At 41.3% G+C, this 21,274-nt stretch overlaps 1 protein-coding gene across 2 annotated transcripts in view; it reads left to right on the top strand.

The window, feature by feature from the left end:
• The first annotated feature begins 346 nt into the window (after window positions 1-346).
• The window catches only part of SLC12A4 (solute carrier family 12 member 4), a 50,424-nt gene continuing 29,496 nt past the window's right edge, over window positions 347-21,274 (top strand). The window contains exons 1-2 of one of the 2 annotated variants that reach the window (XM_083852084.1): window positions 347-767; window positions 20,299-20,393. In XM_083852084.1, the coding sequence (XP_083708210.1) occupies window positions 503-767; window positions 20,299-20,393 (360 nt within the window). In that variant the 5' untranslated portion in view covers window positions 347-502. Of the gene's footprint in view, window positions 768-16,482; window positions 16,890-20,298; window positions 20,394-21,274 lie in introns of those variants that run through there. The other variant, XM_083852085.1, reaches the window with a different exon arrangement.

Here is a 21,274-nt window from a genome sequence, read left to right as displayed (position 1 = left end):
GAAGCAGGGACAGGGACAGCTGCCGCATCTAAGCTTGGCGACAGCTCCTGTAAAGGCTCTCGATGTGCTTTTAATTAAGTCGATGCCTTTAATTAAGCCGGTGCCGATCCGCTGAGGACCGGGGCTTCCCACCCTGCCACCCCCTGAGCTTGCCGCCGCCCTCCCCTCATGGCTCCCGCCCAGCAAATGGCGGCCAGGCCGGGGGGTGGGTGGGGGTAGGGTGAATCTCCCCCCCCCACCCCAATGCTGAGCCCACAGCGCGCCCCGCCGCCCTCGGGGCCCAGTTCCTGTCAGGGGACCCCCCTTCTTCTTCCTCCTCCTCCTCCTCTTCTTCCTCGTCCTCCTCCGCGCCGCCCCCGGCCCCTCCTCCGCGCCCAGCCCTCGCTGCGGGGCGGCCCCGGCCCTCCCGCCGGCCCCGGGGGCGGCGGCCGCCGCTCCGCCTCGCTTCGCTTCGCCTCTCCTCGCCTCGCTTCTCCTCGCCGCCCCGGCGCTTCGGAGGGGAATGGGTGGAGTTGAGGAGCGCGGTTTCCTGAGAGGAAGTGACCGCACGGGGCAGGAATGCGCCGCCGGCTCCGCGCCGCGTCCCGCCTGCCTGGCCGCCGTGCCGCGGGGAGCCCCGGCAGCCATGCCGCACTTCACCGTGGTGCCGGTGGAGGACAAGCACCGCGCCGACTACGACAGCGTGGAGGGGCTCAGCTGGGTGGACTACCGAGAGCCGGCCGCCGCCCCAGCCGCCGCGGACTCCTACGACACCGTCAGCTCCGACGGTGAGCGGGCAGGGCTGGGCTGCGGCTGCCGGGGCCGGTGCCGGTTCCCGGCGGGGCGAGCGCGGTTCCCCCGCCCGGCTCCGCCTCGCCGCGGCACACAAAGGCGGCCCCCGGCTCCTCCGGCGTTGCCAGCCCCGGAGATCCTCCCTGGAGATCCTCTCCGGGGAGATCCACCCCCGGGATCCACCCCGGGGGCTCCCCCTCGCTAGCCCGGGGCGCAGCGGGGCCGCTGCCGTTATCGGGCCTCCCGCAGGCGATGAGGGTGCGGGGAGATAGGCTCCGATATTTCCAGTCCCGGAGAGAGGAGGGATAGGAAATGCAGCGAAGGCACCGCTTTTCCTGCTGCTGTCATCTCAAGGAAGGCGTCTGGCCAGCGAGGTCTGAAACCGGGCCCTGGATGCTACAGCAAGTGTGTTGTGGCGGGGTGGCTCCTCTTGGGCAGAGCCGCTTTTTGTTAGCGGTTAATGTATTCCGATTGCAGAAGGGAACCGTATCACAGGGAAGGGATCTGGGGCGGTGAGGAGCATGTGTTTTTTTTATCTAGGTAACTAGTGTCAGTGCTCAGCCTGTTTTGGTGTTTTTCAGTGTAAATGCAGTGAGTGTTTCCAGCGAGCAAAGGAAGAACACTTAGATGTGGAGAGTGGAGTGATTCTTCTAAAAGGTTATTTCAGCTCTTTGCGGTGTCTGTTATGTTTTCCCTGCTTTGGTTGTGTTTAGTCTTGTAGCCTTTGGGAAGAGGATCTTCCCATGGGCTAAGCACGTGAATCTGACTTGCCCTCTGTGAATCACGCATGATTCTAGGCAACAAAAGAAAAATCAGTAAACACCTGGCCTGCTCCTCCTTGCCTGTGCAGTCAAACCTTTCATAATGCCAGTTTTACGGGATGCATGATAATCCCTAAAGGGAGCCTGCACTATTCAGGCCTGCGCTCAAGGAGGAGAAAAGGGTTGTTTTGCTGAGTGATACTCACATGTTGTGAGATCAATATCCAGTTCCTAGCTTGGCATTCTCTTCGGTTCTCTGTGAATTTGTTCTGCAATCTCCAAGATATACCTTGTCTTTTTTTTTTTTCATAGTTCTCAAAGGGATTTTAGATTTCATATAGACCTAATGTCTATTATGTTTGTTTTTTTTCTAGCATGCACATTTTGGACTCATGAAAGGCAAATGTCCTTCCTGACTTGTCAGTTTTCACAGACAAGTTGAGGTGCTAGCCCTAAAGGCTGTGTAGGGCCTTGACTTAACTTTATAAACAGGTGTATTTGAAGTCTGGGTTACTTAACATATAGTTAACGTGTGTGACAATAATAGATGATTTTTACCCATCTGTGCAAGTTGTTTCTCTGCTCATTAGTTTTGGCTGGTAAGAGGGACTTGTGGAAGCTGCTGCCATGGTGGGTAAAGGAAGGTCAGCTCAAGCTGCCTGTTGTTTGGATGTCAGAGTGCCTGTAGGGTGTGGGCAAGCAGTGCACTTAAAGATGTTCAGCTCCCTGTCCCAGTCTGTTGGTACTTGGCAAGCTCTGGTCTCTGCAGCACACAGGGCCATGCTGCTGGAAGTTAGCTCCGTCTCTTTATTTTAAGGCTGATAAATATCTGATAACATCTCCATTAATGTACAGTAGTTAAGTCCTGTTTCTGTTTGAACTATAACTGTCTTCTATTTTTTAATTTACTTTCACAGTAATTAAGTGTTGTTTCATACCCTCAGGGTATGCATATACAGATACATTTCTTACCTACCTGTACTGACAAGAGTGTTCTTCCCCACTGCCTTTTTGATCTCTTCCTAGGTTTCCTGGTTTTATGGCTCTGCAGAGGGGAATCTGAACTCCCCCCCCACCCTGTGTTATTCTTGGTGCTTCCTTCCGTATCCTATGCAGAGAGCAGGAGCCTCGCCTACCGGGGGAAGAGTCGAAAATAGGACCTGGTAGGGATGGGAAGCTCCTGTTGGAGGCCAAGTATCTTACAGCTGCTTAGTGCCTGCAATGTGGAGCAAAGAGAGGGACCTTCCAGGGCTTTCTGTGGCAGCAGATTGAGGGACTCACGGTGGGACCGGTTGATGTTGGTGATATCTCTGATTCTAGATAAGGTAAAGTTTGTTTGACTTAAATGCAGGTCGACAGTTCTGGGTTGTGGCCCCATCAAAGTGCACATGATTCATGTTGGCACTGCAAGAATGCATGCAGAGCTGCCCGAACAACGCCAATTGTTCCGTCTTTATCTGCAGTCAAGTAGTGCCACAGTCAGTATAAGGGACTGCAGAATTTTCTTCAGGGAAATTTTTAAGTGGCTTGCTACTCAGAACATTATTTCAAGACATTTAAAGACTTCTTTGGGTTGCTCAGTTGATTGGGGATGGGTTAAAATGAGTGAGTAATGATATGGCCCTTCAAGCCTGTGATTTATCACGGTAATATAACTGCTTATAGCTGGTCTCTAGCCGTGTGCAAAGAAGCAGATCTGTTGTTCAGATACTCCTTGCACAATCTCTTAAGCTTACAGTTCTGATGGATTCTCATTTCCCTCTGACCTTTTTACTCCAACCTTTTTCATGGTCTTGTTTGTGAATGCTTTTTCTCTGAGTTCTGCGTTATTTGGGATATTAAGTGATGTGGTGTCACCTAAGCAACACAGAAGTGAAGCCATTCTGCAATAAGAATTTCTCATCAAACCCTTGCATAAGACAATATTGGTCAGTGTGTAACAATTCACCCTTCCCAGATAGCTTCACTGCTTGCTTGTGAATAAAACCAGCATTTTTCTTCAAAGTAGGTCCTTCCTACGGTCAGCATTTGTAATAGAATTTGACATCTTCCATTTAGAAAAAGAAGCACAAAGAATTATCCTGTGATCCTATGACAAACACGTGAACCCTGCTTTATGGTTTGACAGGGATGAGAAATGTGAATTTGGCATCTCTTCAGTCTTTGAAACAACGCAAGCGTGTTAGCTTGGGTACACAGGGTAAAAAAAAAAGGGAAGGGGGGACTGAATAGTAGCTAAAAACCCTACAAAAAAACAAATACGCTTTGCTTTAACAGGAATCTCAGCTTTACAGTGATTGCACACCCTGTTAACCAAAGTGCAACAGTGTCATGTGGCCCAAGGGAAGTTATTTATCCTCCTGTGACTTTTGTTTGTGGAAATGAGACACTAATCAGCTTGGTGTCACTAACCAACTTTGGTCAGCTGCCACCCTTGGGTTTTGCCAATGAATTGCTCTGCTTATGTTCCAGTTATCACATGGCTTTCTTTCAGCCCACAGTTTTCTAACTAGCCTTGAGACCTTTTCCTCATGCTTACAGTCTGCGTTGGTACGTACGGTGTCCTTGTGCAGGAGCAGGTTATGCTGGTCAGTTTTAATAGGCTGGTTTTGAACCGGAGAAGATGGATAAAGGAGGTTCTGCTGGGAAAGCAGTGAATTTTTACTTCTTCCCAAGTCACTGCTTTTTAATATGTGGTAACTGAATAGTGAAGGTTTTAAGTTGTTTGCAAGAGTTGAATTGAAGCTTACATAAAGTATATCTAAAGATACCTTTAATGGAGATACATAAATCATTCAAAAATCCCTCTGCAAAGCTCTTGATTCTTGTACATAGATGTTTTGGCAAAGTCCAGACAAGATAAAATTAGTCAATAACAAATTAGATATTGCAGCTAAATAGCAGTGATAAAAATACGTGTCCAAATATATTTTAGGTTATCTTAAGTTCAAACCAGGACTTGTGCTAGTAGCACTGTGGGTAAATGATGCTGTTACAGTAGACATAGGAGTATATTTTTGCATAATCTCTGTAACACGTGCATCTTCAGTGTTATTTCTGTTGCCTCGAAACTGTAGAAAGAAGTCATGCAAGAGGGGACCTGGGGAGGAGTCAAGGCAGGAACTCAAAACAGTTTGGGAGAAAAGTCACTTGAGAAGAGAAATACACCAATATCAGTCGTCTGTCTTCTCTGGTGATTTGTTCACTATTGTCTGATGAAAATGATACAGATTTCCCTGTATCTTATTCAATCTAATTGTATTTTGATGAGGAAAGGTGTGTTTTTTTCCTGTTCTGCCCAGCTTTGCATCACATTTTTCCCTCTCTGTGTGAATTTGGAGATTTTAAAGGTGTCCCATGAGTGCTGAATATGTCGGTATTTGATCCTTTTATTTAAAGGTGGTTTCAAGATACTTTCATCTGAGTTATTATCCTCTACTATAAACATAATTAGGATACACAGCAATTATTATCATTGGAAATGCAGATCCTGAAAGGGGTCTTAGCAGCACTGTTATCCTTGTGGAGCCCAGTATTTTTTTCTGCTTGTGCAATTGGCAATTAGCACAACACAAATAGCAGTGCCAAACTCCAGCATGCTTTTTCAGTATACAGGTGCATAGATAAGTGGACTGTTGCTTCCGATAAGGAAAGATAAGCATGTGGAATGTGAAAAATGAAAGTGGAGAAGTGCTTTGTGAGATGATTAGCTGTGTATAACACTTGGGTGGGGGAAGGAGATTGCAACCTGAAAGCAAAACCATTTTTCTGAGACTTGCTGCGAGATCTGGTGTGACTTGTTTTCATGGAGTCCCTGGCGGATACCTCAAGTTTCTTGATCTTTTTTAGTAGCGTGTGGTCTTGTCAGGTTTAACTCATCCATAAAAATGCTTGCCAGGGAAAGAAAAAAGTTCATATTACTGCATGAACTGTTAATTCTGTTAAGCGTGTCTCTCATACCTCCAACTAGTGCCGTGATTAAGACAGAGCTGGTGAGGCAGCAGCTGTCCGGCACTAAGGGGACCTTGGTGTTAGCTGCCGGCTGCCAGGAGACTTTAACTAAATATAGAAAAACATAGCCCTTTTTGTGGGTTCTTTGGTATTTGAGTTATTTGGAAAAGCTCAGCGAAGGCTGTGTCTAAGTAAGTTGAAGGCAACTCCTGTAGCTGTATGTGGGTCTGTAGGTTGCAAAAAATAAGAGAAGATACCAAAAAAAAAAAAAAGCCACCAGCTGTCTTTTGTAGCCGCTGACTTTTTTGTGCTTAGGAGAACACCTGTATCAGAAGGCTAAGCAGCTGTACATGAAAAGACATGGATTTTCTATCTTACTCCATCTGCAAATGCTTGCTCCTTTTGACTTGATGAGCTTCAAACTAAGTCTCAGTGAAGCTCTTTTTCTTATTTTTTTTTTTAAATAAGCTGGAGCTCTGTCTTTGATTCAATTTCTGCACTCTCCTAAAGGAATTCAAATCAGGTTTTGGGTTTCATCCATTGTATTTGTGGTACCTGTCTCTCTGACAAGTAAAATTGATCTGTGTTTTTTATTCAATTTGCCCTTGCAAATTTCTGCAGCGTTTCACTTCCTTAAAGAAAATAGCGATGCTTCCTTTCTTTCCCCATCCCCGGCTACAGCAAAATGAAGGAATACGTTTTCGCATGCTCTTAACTGTAAAGTTTAAATTTGACTTTTGCTCTAAAGTTACATGTGGAATGATGACAAAGTAACTTTGCAGCTTCATTGAGGAGGAAATGTAGCCAAACACAGTAAGTGCCATTCACTGAAGTTGAAGAAGAACAAAAACTTGGAAGAAAATCGCTCTTGGTGATCAGTGCTTTCTTTTTAAGTGCATGTAAGAGAATGGGGGACACACAGTGCCACAGAAAGAGCAAAGCTGCATTTGGTGAGATTTTCCCTTCCAAGACCAAGTTAAAAATTTGCATCTGCTCTTGACTACAATGTAAGAAATAACTTAATATGCAGACTGATTTTGCATTTCAGCAAAATTGCTATTACCAATCCACTGGTGCAAGACTTATTTGATCAAGGGTTTTTTATCTTTAACCCATTGGTTAAAGTTTTTTTCATTTGTTTTTGGAAATACTTTGTTATATGAGCTACGGATTAAAAAAAAGCACCATTTTAAGACATGATCTGAAGTCTACTGGAATTACTTTTTAGGAATGATTGTGTTGTCTTTACTAACCTTTGAATTAGAAATCTTGGATGTCGTACTATACTAAGCTGATTTGCATTTTCACAGATAAGAAAGTTTCAGTATTTTTGCTGTTTGATTTTGTGAATCCCTTTTCTTACGTATGTGTTTTCAATAGGCATCTGCTTAAGTGATGCCAAGTGATCCTTTAGTAGTGAGTAGTACTATCTTTTGTTCTTTCAGCTGAGCTGCTTTGGATGATTTCTTTCAGTATACTTGGATTTTTGTCACACATGGAGAACTGTGCATCTTTCATGTTGGCTGCTGTAGTCAGTGCAAAGCCAACAAAACCTTCTTTTTATGCATGTAAAATAACAACCCCATACACCAAGAATATCAGCAATATCAAATATTTGAGATATATTAAATATGTTGTCTTTAAATATAAGATATCTACGTGACCAGGAAAAATACAGATCTTATAATCCATGTGTGGTTAGCTTCTCTTCAGGATTTTGGATGTGATAGCATCTTACATGCTGTTATGTGGCACAGGTCCCCTCTCTTCTGTCATCCAGTGCACACCTATCCAGAGGTTGTTCTGTAGGCTGCAAACTGCCTCTTTGTCCTGAGCGGCCCTCTCAAACTGTCTCTTGAGCCATAAAAAGAAGTTCGTGAGTTAAAGGGGTATTTTTTTTGTGGTAGGTATTAGATTTGGCCTGGAAAAAATAAAACTTTTTTTTTCCCCCCCAGCAGTCTTAATTCATGTCTGAGCAACAGAGGTGTGGGTTAGGACAGTGCTAGGAATACATTTTTTTCCCAAATATTTGCTGCTATTAAAGGTACTTGGTGGAATATTTTGAATCATCCTTTGATCTTCATTCTGCTCTGTAGAACAGAGAAGTGGGGTTAGATGTGCAGGATAATGCACTAATTGACCAAAGAGAGCTTTGGCTCCATTCATTAGCTTATGGATGAATGGGGAAGGTTGATCGCTTGGCAAAACTGCCAAGTTAGCTGTCTTTGCTCATGGGAGGGAACCTAAGACTTGTTGGAGATGTAAGTGAAATGGCATTTTGCTAAGCAGATGATGAAAGGCCAGTGCCAGGCTGTGCAGGGCAGCTGGGGGGAGAGGTGAGGGAGAAGATGCCGGTACTAGCGAGAGGACAGACATCATCCCAGCTTTGTCCTGGTGGTCAGAGTGCAATGGCAAGAAGCTGGTCTGCTTAGGGCATGCCATAACAGCATTTCCAGAGCTATTCAGGTTCTGGCTTCTCCTAATGTCACCTGGAAATGTGCCCCATGGGTCTATCCCCTTGAATCCAGAACCCTTAATTTGCCTCCCGAGTGACCTGTGTTCTAGAAGCCCAGCTCTTTCATTGACTGCCACGTGGTCTGTCATATAACTAGGATGCAATCCATTGATCACTTTGAAAATTAGGATCAAAGCTGCAAGCTGATGTTGGAAGCTGGCTTACAGGGAACTGCAGCAGAGATTGTATAACAAGATCCTGGGAGAGGAGGGATGATGCAGGCTGTTTCGGACAGAGGCATGCAGTACTATGTATAGGTTCAAGCTAATTACGCTGAATTAAACTGTATTTGTTTTCTACAGCTTATTTGCCATCCTTCATTTTTCCTCTTCCAGTATCCAGCAATTTTTTGTTTGGAGAGTTTAGAACAGCATCCAGTCATCACAGATACCTCCTTACGGTGAGGCAATAGAGTGAACATTTGCCTTTCACTTCCATGTCAAAGGGAAAGAAGCATTCTTCTGGTGTGCCATTAGAAGCTGCCCACCTGCTGAGTTAGGGTAACTCCTAAGGAGAGGAAACTTGTTAAGACGTGCTTTTGCATACTTTAAATTGCTGATTGCTGCAGTAAAACACAAATTTTATGCCCTGGAGTATAATTGTTTTTCATAAAATTATCTATAGCAGTGCTACCTTGTGTCATGACTCTGTCCGTGCTTGCAGGCTGAGCAGCCCTGAGCTTAATCACTGTGTGCAAAGTCCACCTCTGGATTTTCATGGAGGAAGTCAGGTCTGGGTTGGGACTTGGAGCAATTCAAGAAGACAGTGTAGCTGCTGCACCCTCTCTGATGGAGAATAGCACATTACTGTTTCTCTTCTGCTTTCTACCTTTGTATTCAGGAGTTTTCCAGTCCTAATTCACCTCTAAGTAACATATCTGACTTCCCTTTTGCTGCTGTTGCTATAGTATATGTTTGTTTTCAAACTTGATGCATAGGATAAAAGTAGGGGTTCCCTAATCGATTTGCTAGTCTCATTTCAGAACTTACTGCTCACAAATATTTTCTGCTTTTTTTCTGTTCCGTTTGTCACTGTCCAGACTGTTGTTGTATGATATGAAGTGTTCAGCACCAAAACTGGTTTAGGGTATTCTATCGCCTCCCTCCAGGATCCCTTCCTTTCCCTACATTCATAATTTGTATTTTGTACTGTGTACTGGGACATGATCTCTAGAGCAGAGCTGTTTCTAGAGCATCATCAGCAAAACCTTGCCAACCTTAGCCAAATTCAGTTCCTGCATGGATGTAACTTAAATCCAAGTTACGTTACCCCAGCAGAAACAAACCATTTACTTTTGATGTGGCTATATGTCCCAGAGGATGTGGTGGCGATGTCATGGATTAGTTTCAGGGGCATTGCAGCTGAACATGTCAGGAAGACTAGCTGAGCTTTATTTGCTACATCCCAATGCTGTCTAACCAGACGGCGGGATGATTATCTGCCTTTTTGTACAGTGCCCTTTAGTGTACATACAGGGAGCTTTAAAGCTTTAACTGAAGGCAACACGCAGAGAATAATTTTAATGGTGGTGCTTTGCCCTTGCCCTTTTGAAGACACTGTATCCTGTCTTTTGTGGTGGAAGCACGTGTTTGGCAGGTAGGCTAAGCTCACTGTTAGATGTCCCTGAGCTTCCTCTGACTTACCTTCTGTTGCATGTGCTTTATTTAATTCCTGACCAGTGGAGCAGAAGCGAAGTGATCCCATGTTACCTGTTGCCACATGAAGAGTTTCGGTGAGCTACACGCTGTTCTTATTTTGCGCTGATGCTCTTGCAAACTGATGGACTTTCTGTAAAATGATGATAAAAGCCACTGTGGCTTTTCCAGGTATCTGGCTTTGTCTTGCTCTGTGCTGCATTACACAGTGTGCAATATGTTGTGCTATTTTGGAAGACCTGTGAGCTCTTTATAATTGTGTGTTTGAACATGGTTTGTTATTTATCCTCTGTGTTATCATATGTGCAATGCCAGAGTGCTCTCCACCCTGTGAAATTTTGTTTGGGATGGAGTGACTTCCTTTGTTTAGAAAGTCTCAGGCTGAATTTGATGTTTTCAGAGTTCTTTAAGTAATGTGACCACAGTTGCAAGTGAGTTTTGGATGTTTGTAGCACTTCACACTGAAAGATCGACTCTTCATCCTTGGAGCATATACATGCTTAGGTCTTTTTTGTCTTTCTCCTTTTTTTCTTTCCCTTAGTTAAAAAAAAAAAGTCTCTGGCATGCTCTGTTATCACATGGAACAAAGTCCTACACAAATGCAAGAAAAATCTAATAGTTTCCACTTTCTGTATGAGTTAACTGACAACAAATAAAGCATTCAGGGGTTCACAATAAACTGACAGATAAAATAGATGTCTTCTCACTGTCTTCCAGGAATGGATAGTAAATGTCTGTTACATACATTGTGTAGTATGTAGTGTGTAATGTGTACATACATTGAAATTCTCAAAGTAATTTAAACCTTTAATTTAAACCTTTTTTCAGTTACTTTCTGTATGTCTGGAGATATTTAGCACTCTTGCTTACATCTCCTCCAGTTCTACTTGCTCTCTGTAGGACATTTTTTGAGCTGGTGACAATACTGACTCAATGGTCACTGTTCCCAGCTGCTTGTTCTTACTCAGTGGCTTGTGCTTATACAGTTGTCTTTTATTCTTGGTATGTTTTCTTTCTAACGTATGTTCATCTTTCTTACTGCACAGACATGCTTAGCTGAATGGGTACAGGGCTGGAAATCGTTTCCCTTTTTTGATATCAGAGAGAGAAGTGAATTGAATATCACATGGAATCTGTATGCCAGACTCGTAGACGTAGCTTGGTGCCTTTCTGAGAAATTGAGAATGTTTTTCTGCAGGGAAAATTCTAAAATGATTCTTCCTATGTTTTGACACAGGGCGTGTCTTATCTGAGATGCCTTCATGCATGTGAGGGGACTGAGTTTCAGGGAGGATAGTCGTGAGAAACGATTTGGAGTTGTTCCACATGAAAGAACCTCTGAAGTGGATTACAGTGAAGTACAAAGGTTGTTTTTATAGTGTTTTTCAGCTGGCGATGAAGAGTTATATTATGAAAGCTCTTAAGCAATGTGAGTTCCTAAATCCATTTCTCAAAAGTGACTTGGCATTTTTAATCGCCGAGGCATTCTTGGTGGTTACAGCTACTGGGTAATGTAGATATAGTTTCAGTGTGGTGTGTGTGATTTAAGGACCTCCTTATAAACAAGCAGAACGTATAGCGTTCTGGTAATTATGAACTACTTAGAATCATTAAGTTGATATCTGCTTCTGTATCTTATATAAACCTCCATTTCATCATACAGATGCTTCGTGTGCATGTGTGTGATCTTTCATATGATTCATCCACTAATGGGTAATCATAGTAAAAAAATATTGAAGATGGAAAGAAATACATCACTGTTTTCACTTGAAGTGCCTGGAGGGCAAACGTCGCAGAGCCATACTCTTCATGGCATTAGCAGCTTTAAAATGCTGTCTGATTCCGCACTCAGTGAGCAGCAGATTTGTGGCAAACACTCTTCTGAGTAAGTGTGCAAACAGCTGGCCAAGTGCCTCTTAGATGTGGCTGGATTCGGATTTCACGAACAGCATTTTCAGTAAGAACTTGACATTTGTATATTTTCTCAGTGTTGAAAGGATTTTAATGCCAGGAGTCTATCAATGTTGCCTTAGCTTTCTCTAAGAAACCCTTTTGCTTCCTGAAAGAGATCAGTCCCACAGAGCACTGCAGCCAGCAGTTTGTCAGAGGTAGGAAAGGTTCTTTTGGGAATATGATATTAAACTTGTCTGATCCTTAGGACTTCACAGAGAAGGCATTTACTAGAGCATGTGCTAAGAGCAGAAGGAAGAATAATGGTAAACCAAATTACTGCAAATGGCAAAGAGTTACTGCTGAAGGGTAAGTACTTCACGTTGATGTTAATATCCACAAAGGATTACACTGTTCTGAAGCTATCAGTGTATTTTTACTGAGGAGTAAAAAAATCATTGCATTTTCTGAAACAGGGTTATTATTATTAAATTGCTAAATCCTCTGAGTTGTGTAGTATCAGTCAACTTGTTTGGTAAAGCTGTTCCCTAATGTAGTTTTGTAAAGTACAGTGAAAGTCTGATAGCAACTTCATGGATGTTTATTTAGGGAGAAATCAAAGATCTCTGCTTAACTCTACATCTAATTCTTTACTCTGCTACAACCAAACTGTTATATGGGTTGTCTGGGAAAGCTTTGGCTGTTTCTTTAATGCAGAACACAAACAAATGCAGCCTTCAGAACTCTGAGGTGTTTTAGAGGAATTAATATATTATCAACAGTATGGAATTTTATTTTGGTAAAACTATGCTTTGTGTAGCTTTTGCAGATGCCAAAGCTGTTGCTGACTGTAAGCGTGTACATGGTATCTGCAGAGTAGTGCCAAAGAAACACGCTTTACTTGTTCGGTAAAATCCAGTAAACGCAAAATTTTAATGACAGTGGTAATCCACAGTGAAGTAAATAATGTTAGGTGTTAGTCTTAAAATGGTGAATGAGCGTCTTATGTTTTTAAAATCCCCATCAATGTCAGTAGTTTGTCCTTAAGCTGTGTTTTTTGATGGAAGCGTGTGTCTGGCTGTGGTATGTGGGAACTCAGTGCTGTCAGTGTAGCAGTGATAGTTTGAGCCTGTGTTTAAAGTACAGAGGATCTTTTTGCTGCCTAAAAGCTGTCCAGGTAAAAATCATGGATCTGCCCGTTCATTCTGCTTTTCTCTTCTCTCACGCAACTTACTGTTGCATGGTTTGGTACCTAGTGTGCCTTTTGCCTTTATTTTCATAAAATACTGGGACAGCCTGGGATTTATGGCTCGTGCTTTCTGCCACCTACAGTGAAAATCGACTCAGTAGTCCAAGGTCTTAAGTGAACTGGCATTAACAGTTCTCAGTTATTTCACTGCCAACGCCTGCTTTGTAGTCTGAATGATTTTTTTCTCACTTGATACAATGCCATTTATTTCCAGTTTCTCCTATTTCTGATGTAAACGTACTCCTACTCAAAAAGGAAAAAATGAACAGAAAAGAAACCCAGACAAAACAACAACACATAGAAACAAACAATAAAAGAACAACGGAAAACTTAACAAGGTTTTCAAAATACTTTGAGTTTTTTTTTTTTTGAGCTGTGAAGGTCACTGTAAACCTTTTGCTTTTGCAAAACAATGAAATTCTCATTTTCAGTTTTGAAAAAACTTAAGCTAAATATTAAATATATACTAAAAAGCTATATATTAAAAGCTAAATATTACAAAGTGATCTTTTGATTTTTTTTTTACATTAAAAAAATCCTTCAGATAATATTGGTTACTTTGTAGCTAAAGCGCAAATAAATTAATATTCCTTATCAGATTTGTGATGTGAGCTGCCTGTGCTGCTTCAGTGAATTAGTTTATAATCAGAATTTTTATTTCAAAAATGTTTCTTGTTTCTGGCTAGCTGTGTGCTGTCCGTGGAGAAACAAACATTTTTAATAGGCTGTCCTTATTACTATTATTTTGAATAAGATCTCTTTGGACTATATCTAACAATGGATTAGGATTTTTGCTAAGTAGTTGAACATGAGTAATTCAAGAAAAGAACCCGTATCTGAATTTTATTTATGAAACTTATGGGTTATAATCTCTGCAAAAAAAATATAATTGTAAGTTGAATAATTTGTTATAGTTTCCCAAATTCACTAAGAAGGAGGTTTCATGACAGTCCTAAGAGCAGAAGTTTTGTTGAGCCCATGTGAGGGGTCACATAAGTAAAGAACATAAATAGATTTAGAATGTATTTGAAGTGCTGTCATCTGTGTTTTTCTTAGGTTATATAAACATGGTGGTCTCTTGATACACATCAACAATACTCTTGAATGCTTTGATGCCAAATGTGGAGATATCAGGGTTCTTGAAGTACTAGGAAAGGCCAAGAAATTTATTTAGGGCTTTCTGTTCTTCAGCAATACTCAGTTCTGCAAAACTTTTCTGTCTCTGCAAAGAATGCTATCTGAACACTGCACAGCCTTTTCAAGGGAACCAACTTTTATCTTTAGATGCAAGTGTTTGGAAAAGTATTATCACTATTACCATCTGGACAGTGCTTTGTCAAAAAACTGTGTTACAACAGTTCCTTTTTGTAAAAACAAGCAAACAAACAAAAAAACCAAACAAACCCCAAAGTATAATGAAAATGGGCTCTGGCAGCTTTTTGTGTTAAAATTTGATCCTTAAGGCTGTGAACAGATGTCTTCATTAAAACGTGTTGACTAATGAAACTATTTGGTTCTGCAAGAAAGAAATATTTGACCTGAAAATAATGTTTGCATCGATCCCATTGTTCCTGTAACTTTTTCTGCTGTAGGATATCTGTCTTGTGTGTATTCATTTGCTTCCAGGTCTTGTGAGAACAGTAAGTCTAGCAAACTTATTTTATTTTGCGGGCAAAAACACAAACTGAGTTCTGGCCTGATGATCAGTTCTGTAGAAGTTTGTGGAGGATCCTGACACAAAAAAATCTAGAAAAGCCAAAATGGATCATCCAAACAGAACGAATGTGTTTTCTGCTGGGGGATCAGCTTTGCATATCTTCAATCTATAAATTAGGTTTTTATTTAAGTTAGGTTCTCTGTAGCAGTGTAATTTTCAGCATGCCAAGATGTGTGTACAGGAGATGTACTGCAGGGATCTGCTAATTCAGCCATTTCTTTCTGACTGAAGAGCAAGCCGACACGATCAGTTGAACATAACTGCCTACTGCTCAGAGAGCTGAAATTAGGTTAAAGGAATCCCTCAGCAGCTGCAGGGTTAGACACTCTACCTTTTAATCTTCAATTCCAGTGTCATTTGTAGATGGAATATTAAAATATGATGGAATATTAAAAATATTTGTAAAATTTTATTAAATCTTAGATTAAGTTACATTTATTTATTTTTAATGTGCATGAAAACCTCTCAGCCTGTCCCTCACTGTCACAGGCTTTGTGACCAGTGATGCTTGTAAAACGTGGTGCTAGCTGCTTTGCAGCCGATTTCATTACAAAAATATTTTTACTGTGGTGTGCACGCGGGAGGCTGTGCATGCATAGTGCAATTACAAAGAAGACATTAGTTCCTACACCGCTCCAGAAATTCAGTTAACCCTGTGACCCTCCCCACAAGATTTCTTTGAATGTCTGGTTTTCTAATGAATCTCTGCTCAGAGCTCTGTCCCTGAGTGGAAGGGATGTAGTTAAGGTTTAGGTCTCGATATCTCAGGCAGGGAGCTGCAGGAATGCTGCGTATCATCATCATCAGAGGCTGTATCAAAATACAGCCCTCTTGGGAATCCTTTTTTAACATTTTAAGCCTAACTGCAGCTTAATTTGCATTACTATATTTTTCCTGTTATTGGTGCTGGCTAGACGAAAGCTAGTCAGACCCTGTCCATCCATGCCTTCAGCACGCCTTAACGTGTCACGTCGGTAAAGCCTCCCTAAGAACTAGTGAGTATCTGGCTTAGTCATGTCCAAATGGAAAGATCTGAGGGTGTTTTAAGATGTACTAATTTCTACTTATTTAACTGAGCGTGATGAAGTACGGGAGTGGTAGTTTTCTTTAAGGGAGTTCAGAAACTGATGATAGGGAACAAAACCTCGACAGGTCGAGTCACGCAGTCACTCCTGCCGGCTTCTCCCACGGATGATTATCGTCCTACTCTGGCTGAGTACACCTTATCACTGCAAAGCTTCCTGGTCTGCCTTTACAATAGTTGTGCAGTGCCTAATTGTTCAGCTTTCATTTATCCTCACTAATCTGGCTTTCTTATAGTTGTTTTAAAGTAGGTGTTTTGTCTGTAATTTTCCCTGATTTCTGGTGTTCATCCCTCACCAAAGAAAACACGACGGCTTGCACGGAAGGCTTGCACACACAGTGCTCTAGTAGGGGAACTGGCTCTCTAGCCTAACCACCTTCCAAAAAGAAAGCAGTTATGTGAACACTGTCCTCTGTTCCTAGTCTTTTTGCTTTTACTAAAGACAACCTAAACTTTTTGGAGAAGAACACAGTACAACCAGTCCACAGACTATCTGGTACAGTTTTGCTACCGTGTTTTTTCCTGGCAATAAGATAAAAGCAAGGTAAAGGTTTGGACATGCATTTATCATTTTATCCTATCTCCTGGGCTTGTGTGTTTGCACGTTTCCATATATGCACACCTTGGGATGTTTAGGTGGTGTTCCACAGAGCATCTTTGCTGTTTTATGGAACACAGTTGATCCACACAATGAATGTTGTTCTCTAGACCTGTGTCTGTACCTGAGCAGGGGAGCTTTAAAAAGTGCAGGGACCTATGCTGGAGATTTTAGCCATACTGTATAATTGTAATGGTGGCTGTAAATAGAATTATTTGGTTTGGAAGAGAATTGGCAGCATAGAGAAGTTATTATTAATAACTTAATAATTAAGAACCCTTAATTATTGAAACATAATGAAGACTGGGAAGCAGTGAAACAAGCAAGGAGGAAACATTAGCCTGCTTGGCATACAGCTTTCCTATCTCACAAATTGAGATTAATTAGGGACTAAGGCAAATAAATTATTCTCTGTTGCAGAGTATATAGCTCCCTCTTTATGAAATGTTCCTTGCAAAACAATCTTGCATCATGAAAACTAACATCACATAGCTACTGTCCAAGACCAAAGGCCTGATAACTAAGAATGCGGAAAACTGTGCCCATGTCACGAGATGGTGCTCGCCCAGGAGACTTCATGCTTCAGAGTGTAAACTATCCTCACGAGAAGCTGGGGCGAGAATTCCCCAGAGTATCTTTTCGAGGTCACCTCTGCACTCTTCCAAAACTGATGGAGATAACAAGCTCTTCCTGTTCAAGTAAGTCTGTGTGAAGATGCTGGTGTTGCTCATTGGCAGACAGAATATACCGTACAAATATTTATTGCAAGATGTGTCATGCTGTGCTGTACTCTGTTCTGTTGTAGTGTGGTCACTTGTTGATTCTTGTGCGATTCTTGTTGAGCAAACAGAGTCATCCACCGTAGGTTTTATTCCTGAAATTGGGAACAGGATATAGAAATAGAGAAGATTAGGTTAATACCTTGGTGTTTTTTTCCAACATGTATGAAAAGTAGAGATTACACCAAACATACAACTGTAGTGAAGGTGATTTTGGCTATCATTTCATTAACTATTTTAAACTATTCAGCGTAATACTTCTTTTGATGCAGGACGCGCCTCTGTAGCACCCAGATCCACGTACTGGTGAAACTAAAATATGTTCTTTGAAAGAACTTGAATGTAAACTTACAATGCCAAGCAGTGGAGTGTAAGTGACCAGTGTTTGAGAGGGAGTTTAATGTGGCATTTTGTTGGATTGGTAGAATCATGGAGTTTGAAAATTCACTATTACTTTGTATAGTTGGAAGTAATCCATAATCTGTATGTATTTCCAGGATAATGGAGCTAGTGCTGTGAAAGTGGTAAAAAGCCAGCTGTATCTCTCTATCATCTGAACTTTTCTATAGAGAGAAAAGCGTGCCCTAGCAATTGCAAAAACAAAGCTCTAATTCCAGTCACTAGTGTTGCTGATTTTCTTTTGCAGTTAGCTTTGTTTGAGCTTCCTGTGTGCAGGAAGATGTATAGAGCAAGCACACCAAGGACTTAAATTCAGAAGGAAAGCCAATGGGAAGGAATTTGGTGATACTGGAAAATGCAAATGGTGACTGAGAGAGGAGCCACGCGCTCTTTCTGAGAAGGACAGAGAGCTTTTGAAGAGACCAGTGATGAAAAATGTACTGCAGTAAAACGAAGATGCATCTAAAAAATAATGCGACTTATCTTGATTGATCTTAAGTCACTGTCTTTGTGTCAGGCTTAGGGAGAAGGTATGACGTATTGTTTCTTAACCAAGGGCAAGTTACACTGATGACAGTAATGAGAGGCTTGGCATTTTGAAAGAGCAAAGCAATTGTCATCTTCTATAAAAATCTGGGATCGGATGTATGAGTTATCTTGAGAACAGTGTGATTTTATACATAAAAAGAGATTGTGTAAGCATTACAAATAATGGGAACACCCACTATACTTTTTTTTTGAAGTGGTGGTAAACTGCTTCTATAAGCTAAGAACAAAGAAAATTACAACAGCAAAGAATTAATTTAAAAATCATTGTTTGACACTTTTTTAAACTTTGAATTATCAAAGCAAGTATATAGGAGATAAGAAAACAAAATAACATGAATTGTGACCCTGCTACATTTGGTAGGTGTAATGAGGAGATACTGCACAGACCAAAGTTTTCAATTTTCGTGGTCAAACAGACCCCACCTATTTTCAATTTCATAAGTAAAATCTATGGCAGATGACTCTATTTCCTCCGCAAGACTTGCAAATGTACTTTGACCAAAATAGAATAGAATGGACTGCAGAATAGCAAGCAATATGTACTACAATAAAATTGGTCTAGTACAATCCCTCTGCCAATGAAAGACCTAATGTATACAGAAAGCAAGTAGTTCTTACCGTTTGTTTAGTAAGTATTTGTCTTTATTTAAATTGATAAACATGTTATTTTGATTGTGTTGCTAAACCTAGAGATATTTTTTCCTAGTCATGCAAAAGTTTGACAATATACAGCAATGTGAACATCCCTTACATGTAGGTAGGGTCAGCAAATAGGCTGAGAGACAAGTGCAAGGCAGCTGCTAATCCACATTTTGGTGATAATCCTTAGAGCAGTGAGAAGAGCAGTAGGCATGTAAAAACAGCTGACTGCTGTCTACCAATGTTTTCAGTCTGCTAAGTGATTACTTCCAGAAACTTACAAAGACATCTGTTGTTTGTGAGTTTTTCCCTACCAGTTTTGCTCAAAGCACCTGCGAGCAATTTCCAGCAAATAGTGCTTCTTCACATGCGTTGCTTCCCTTCAGTGAGAATAGCACTAAAATTTCTCATATTATTTTGCTAGAAACAATAATGTTGGTAACGGTGGGGTATATGCTGATCTGTGTGTGTAGGGGAGGAGTCTTCTACTTGCCTGCCATGTTAATTTTGTAAGTTGATTCAGATCTCACAATGCAGAAATAATTACGCTTTCATGGTATTAAAATAATTTAGCATAGCATTGTTGAATTGATTACTTTAATCAGTGAAAATATGCACCCCAAAATCCATCTATTTAATCTTGTGCTTTTTACATAGTCAGCGTACGAGGCTTCTTTAACTTGTCATCTTTTTATTTGAGATAATCTGTTTTTCCTTTCATTTTCAATTTCTTTAGTGGTTACTTTTTTTTCTTGGTAAATAGAAAGAGTATTCCTTGGATTGACCTTCTCTTAAGGAGATACTTTTGGAAATCTCTTTAATTTCTGTTGGCTGAAAGAGCAGGGAGTGAAGAGTTATAAGCAAAAGAAAGGAACTGAAAGGAATTGTTGTTTGTCAAGCAGACTATAATGGGAGCCACATGTCAGAGAGCTTCTGATTACTGGAATCAACTTCATTTTAAATTTTCTTAAATTTATTTTATTATTCTTTTGGCAGAGATCATTTTGTACTATAGTGTCCTTTTTAATTTTTAAATTTATACTTTTTTAAAGAAAGTTCTGATCTCCCACATTATCTTTTTGTGGTTTGTTGCATATGTGAATGTTTTGCTTTTACTGTATCTGATGTTAGGTTTTAATTTAAAAGCACAAGAGGAGTCTGAAGAATGCACGGTCTGTTCAAAACAAAATAAGTGGTAAGGCTTCATGAAGTCAGTGTGGTTTGATGTCTAGGACTTAGTGGGCAGGGGGGTGGAGGAGCTTTTTGTTTGATATTTTCCGGTATTGTAACAACAGAGTCTAGTTTTTGAATTGTTCAGTCTTATTAGATTGACCTGATCTGTTTGGACATGCTGCTCACAAGTTACTCTCAGCGTTAGGAGAGATTTCCGGGTGCAGAAGAACTGTATCTTGACTTCTCGAAGTTCTGTGAAAGGAATAGTCATCTAAGGAAACATTAGAGAACAAAGGCACAGCTGGGGGTTAGCTGGGACCCTACTTGTATGTTTTGCTTTGCAGTGACTTGTTAGTCTGCTTTGATGAAAACAGGAATAGAAAGAGTGAAACCTCCCCTGTCAGAGTCACGTCTCTGATACCGATATCGTGGAATAACTTTAGATACCAAAAAAAACAGATTCGGTTGAACAAACAAGCTTATTCCCTGTGGATTATTTTTGTCAAGGTTACAAAGTTTCCTTGGGATTTCTCTCTGTTTTTACCAAAATCTTCGTTTTTCTTTGCAGGTCATGGCAACCATAAAGAAAACAGTCCTTTCCTCAACAGTTCAGAAGCTGGCAAGGGAGGTGATTACTATGACAGAAATCTGGCCTTGTTTGAGGTAATTTCTAAGTGTTTTTCAGACTTTTGATGTGATTTGTGATCTTCTGAGCTGGGAGGGATTGAATGTGTATTATTTATCATTCTGTGGAAGATAGAGCATTGCAAAGATCCAGGTGGATTGGTACCTAACTCACTGAATGGGAGTCTGGTATCTAAAAACCTGTCAGTGTGTTTAAGGGTAAGTCTATAACGTAGTAAAGTATAATGGTACCAGAGGTGACTTGAGGAATTTAAATAGTGAAGCTGTGGCACTGTGGGCTGAGCAGTGTGGAAAGTGAGCCTTGGCAGATTTGCCGTGTTGAGAAGCACTGCGTTGTCCTGCAGGAGAGTGCCTAAATTCAGGTACCCAAATTAGCCTGGATGTCCTGTATTATACCTGCAGTATATCAGTAATAGGGATTTCTTCACCACTTGTGGTTGTAGGTATGCATTTGCTGTCTGAGGTAATGGTGGGACGTTCTGTGTGATGGAATAGCTCAGATACTGTGGGGCAGAGAGAGGTGACTGGTTCCACGCAGAAGTGAGGAGGACCAGACTCTTATGCAGGAGGCTATCTGGACCCACATCAAGTCCAGCAGAATCCTCCTCATTTTGCTGGCGCTGCATTAAGTGAAAATATCTCACGGTGTGCTAAGACCATGCTTCTAAAAAATGTTTTCAGAAGCTTAGGTTCTGGGGAGTGGTGCGGAGGGTTTATGCATGCCTCTGCAGCTGCTTTCCAGCTGGGCTCCTGAGTTACTGCTTCCCAGTGATCCTGGTTAACTACACCCAGCCAGGCTGGCTGCTGCAAAGTCCAGCTGTGTGGCATAGAGCCTGACACATATAATTAGCCTGCTAGATAGCAATTCCCCCTGGAATGCCTACAAAAGTGTTTGCATG

The sequence above is a fragment of the Anser anser genome, assembly GCF_964211835.1.
Source record: "Anser anser genome assembly, chromosome: 11".
NCBI lineage: Eukaryota > Metazoa > Chordata > Aves > Anseriformes > Anatidae > Anser > Anser anser.
The sequence above is the reverse complement of the archived record's forward strand: the minus strand, read 5'-3'. Positions and strand labels throughout refer to the sequence as shown.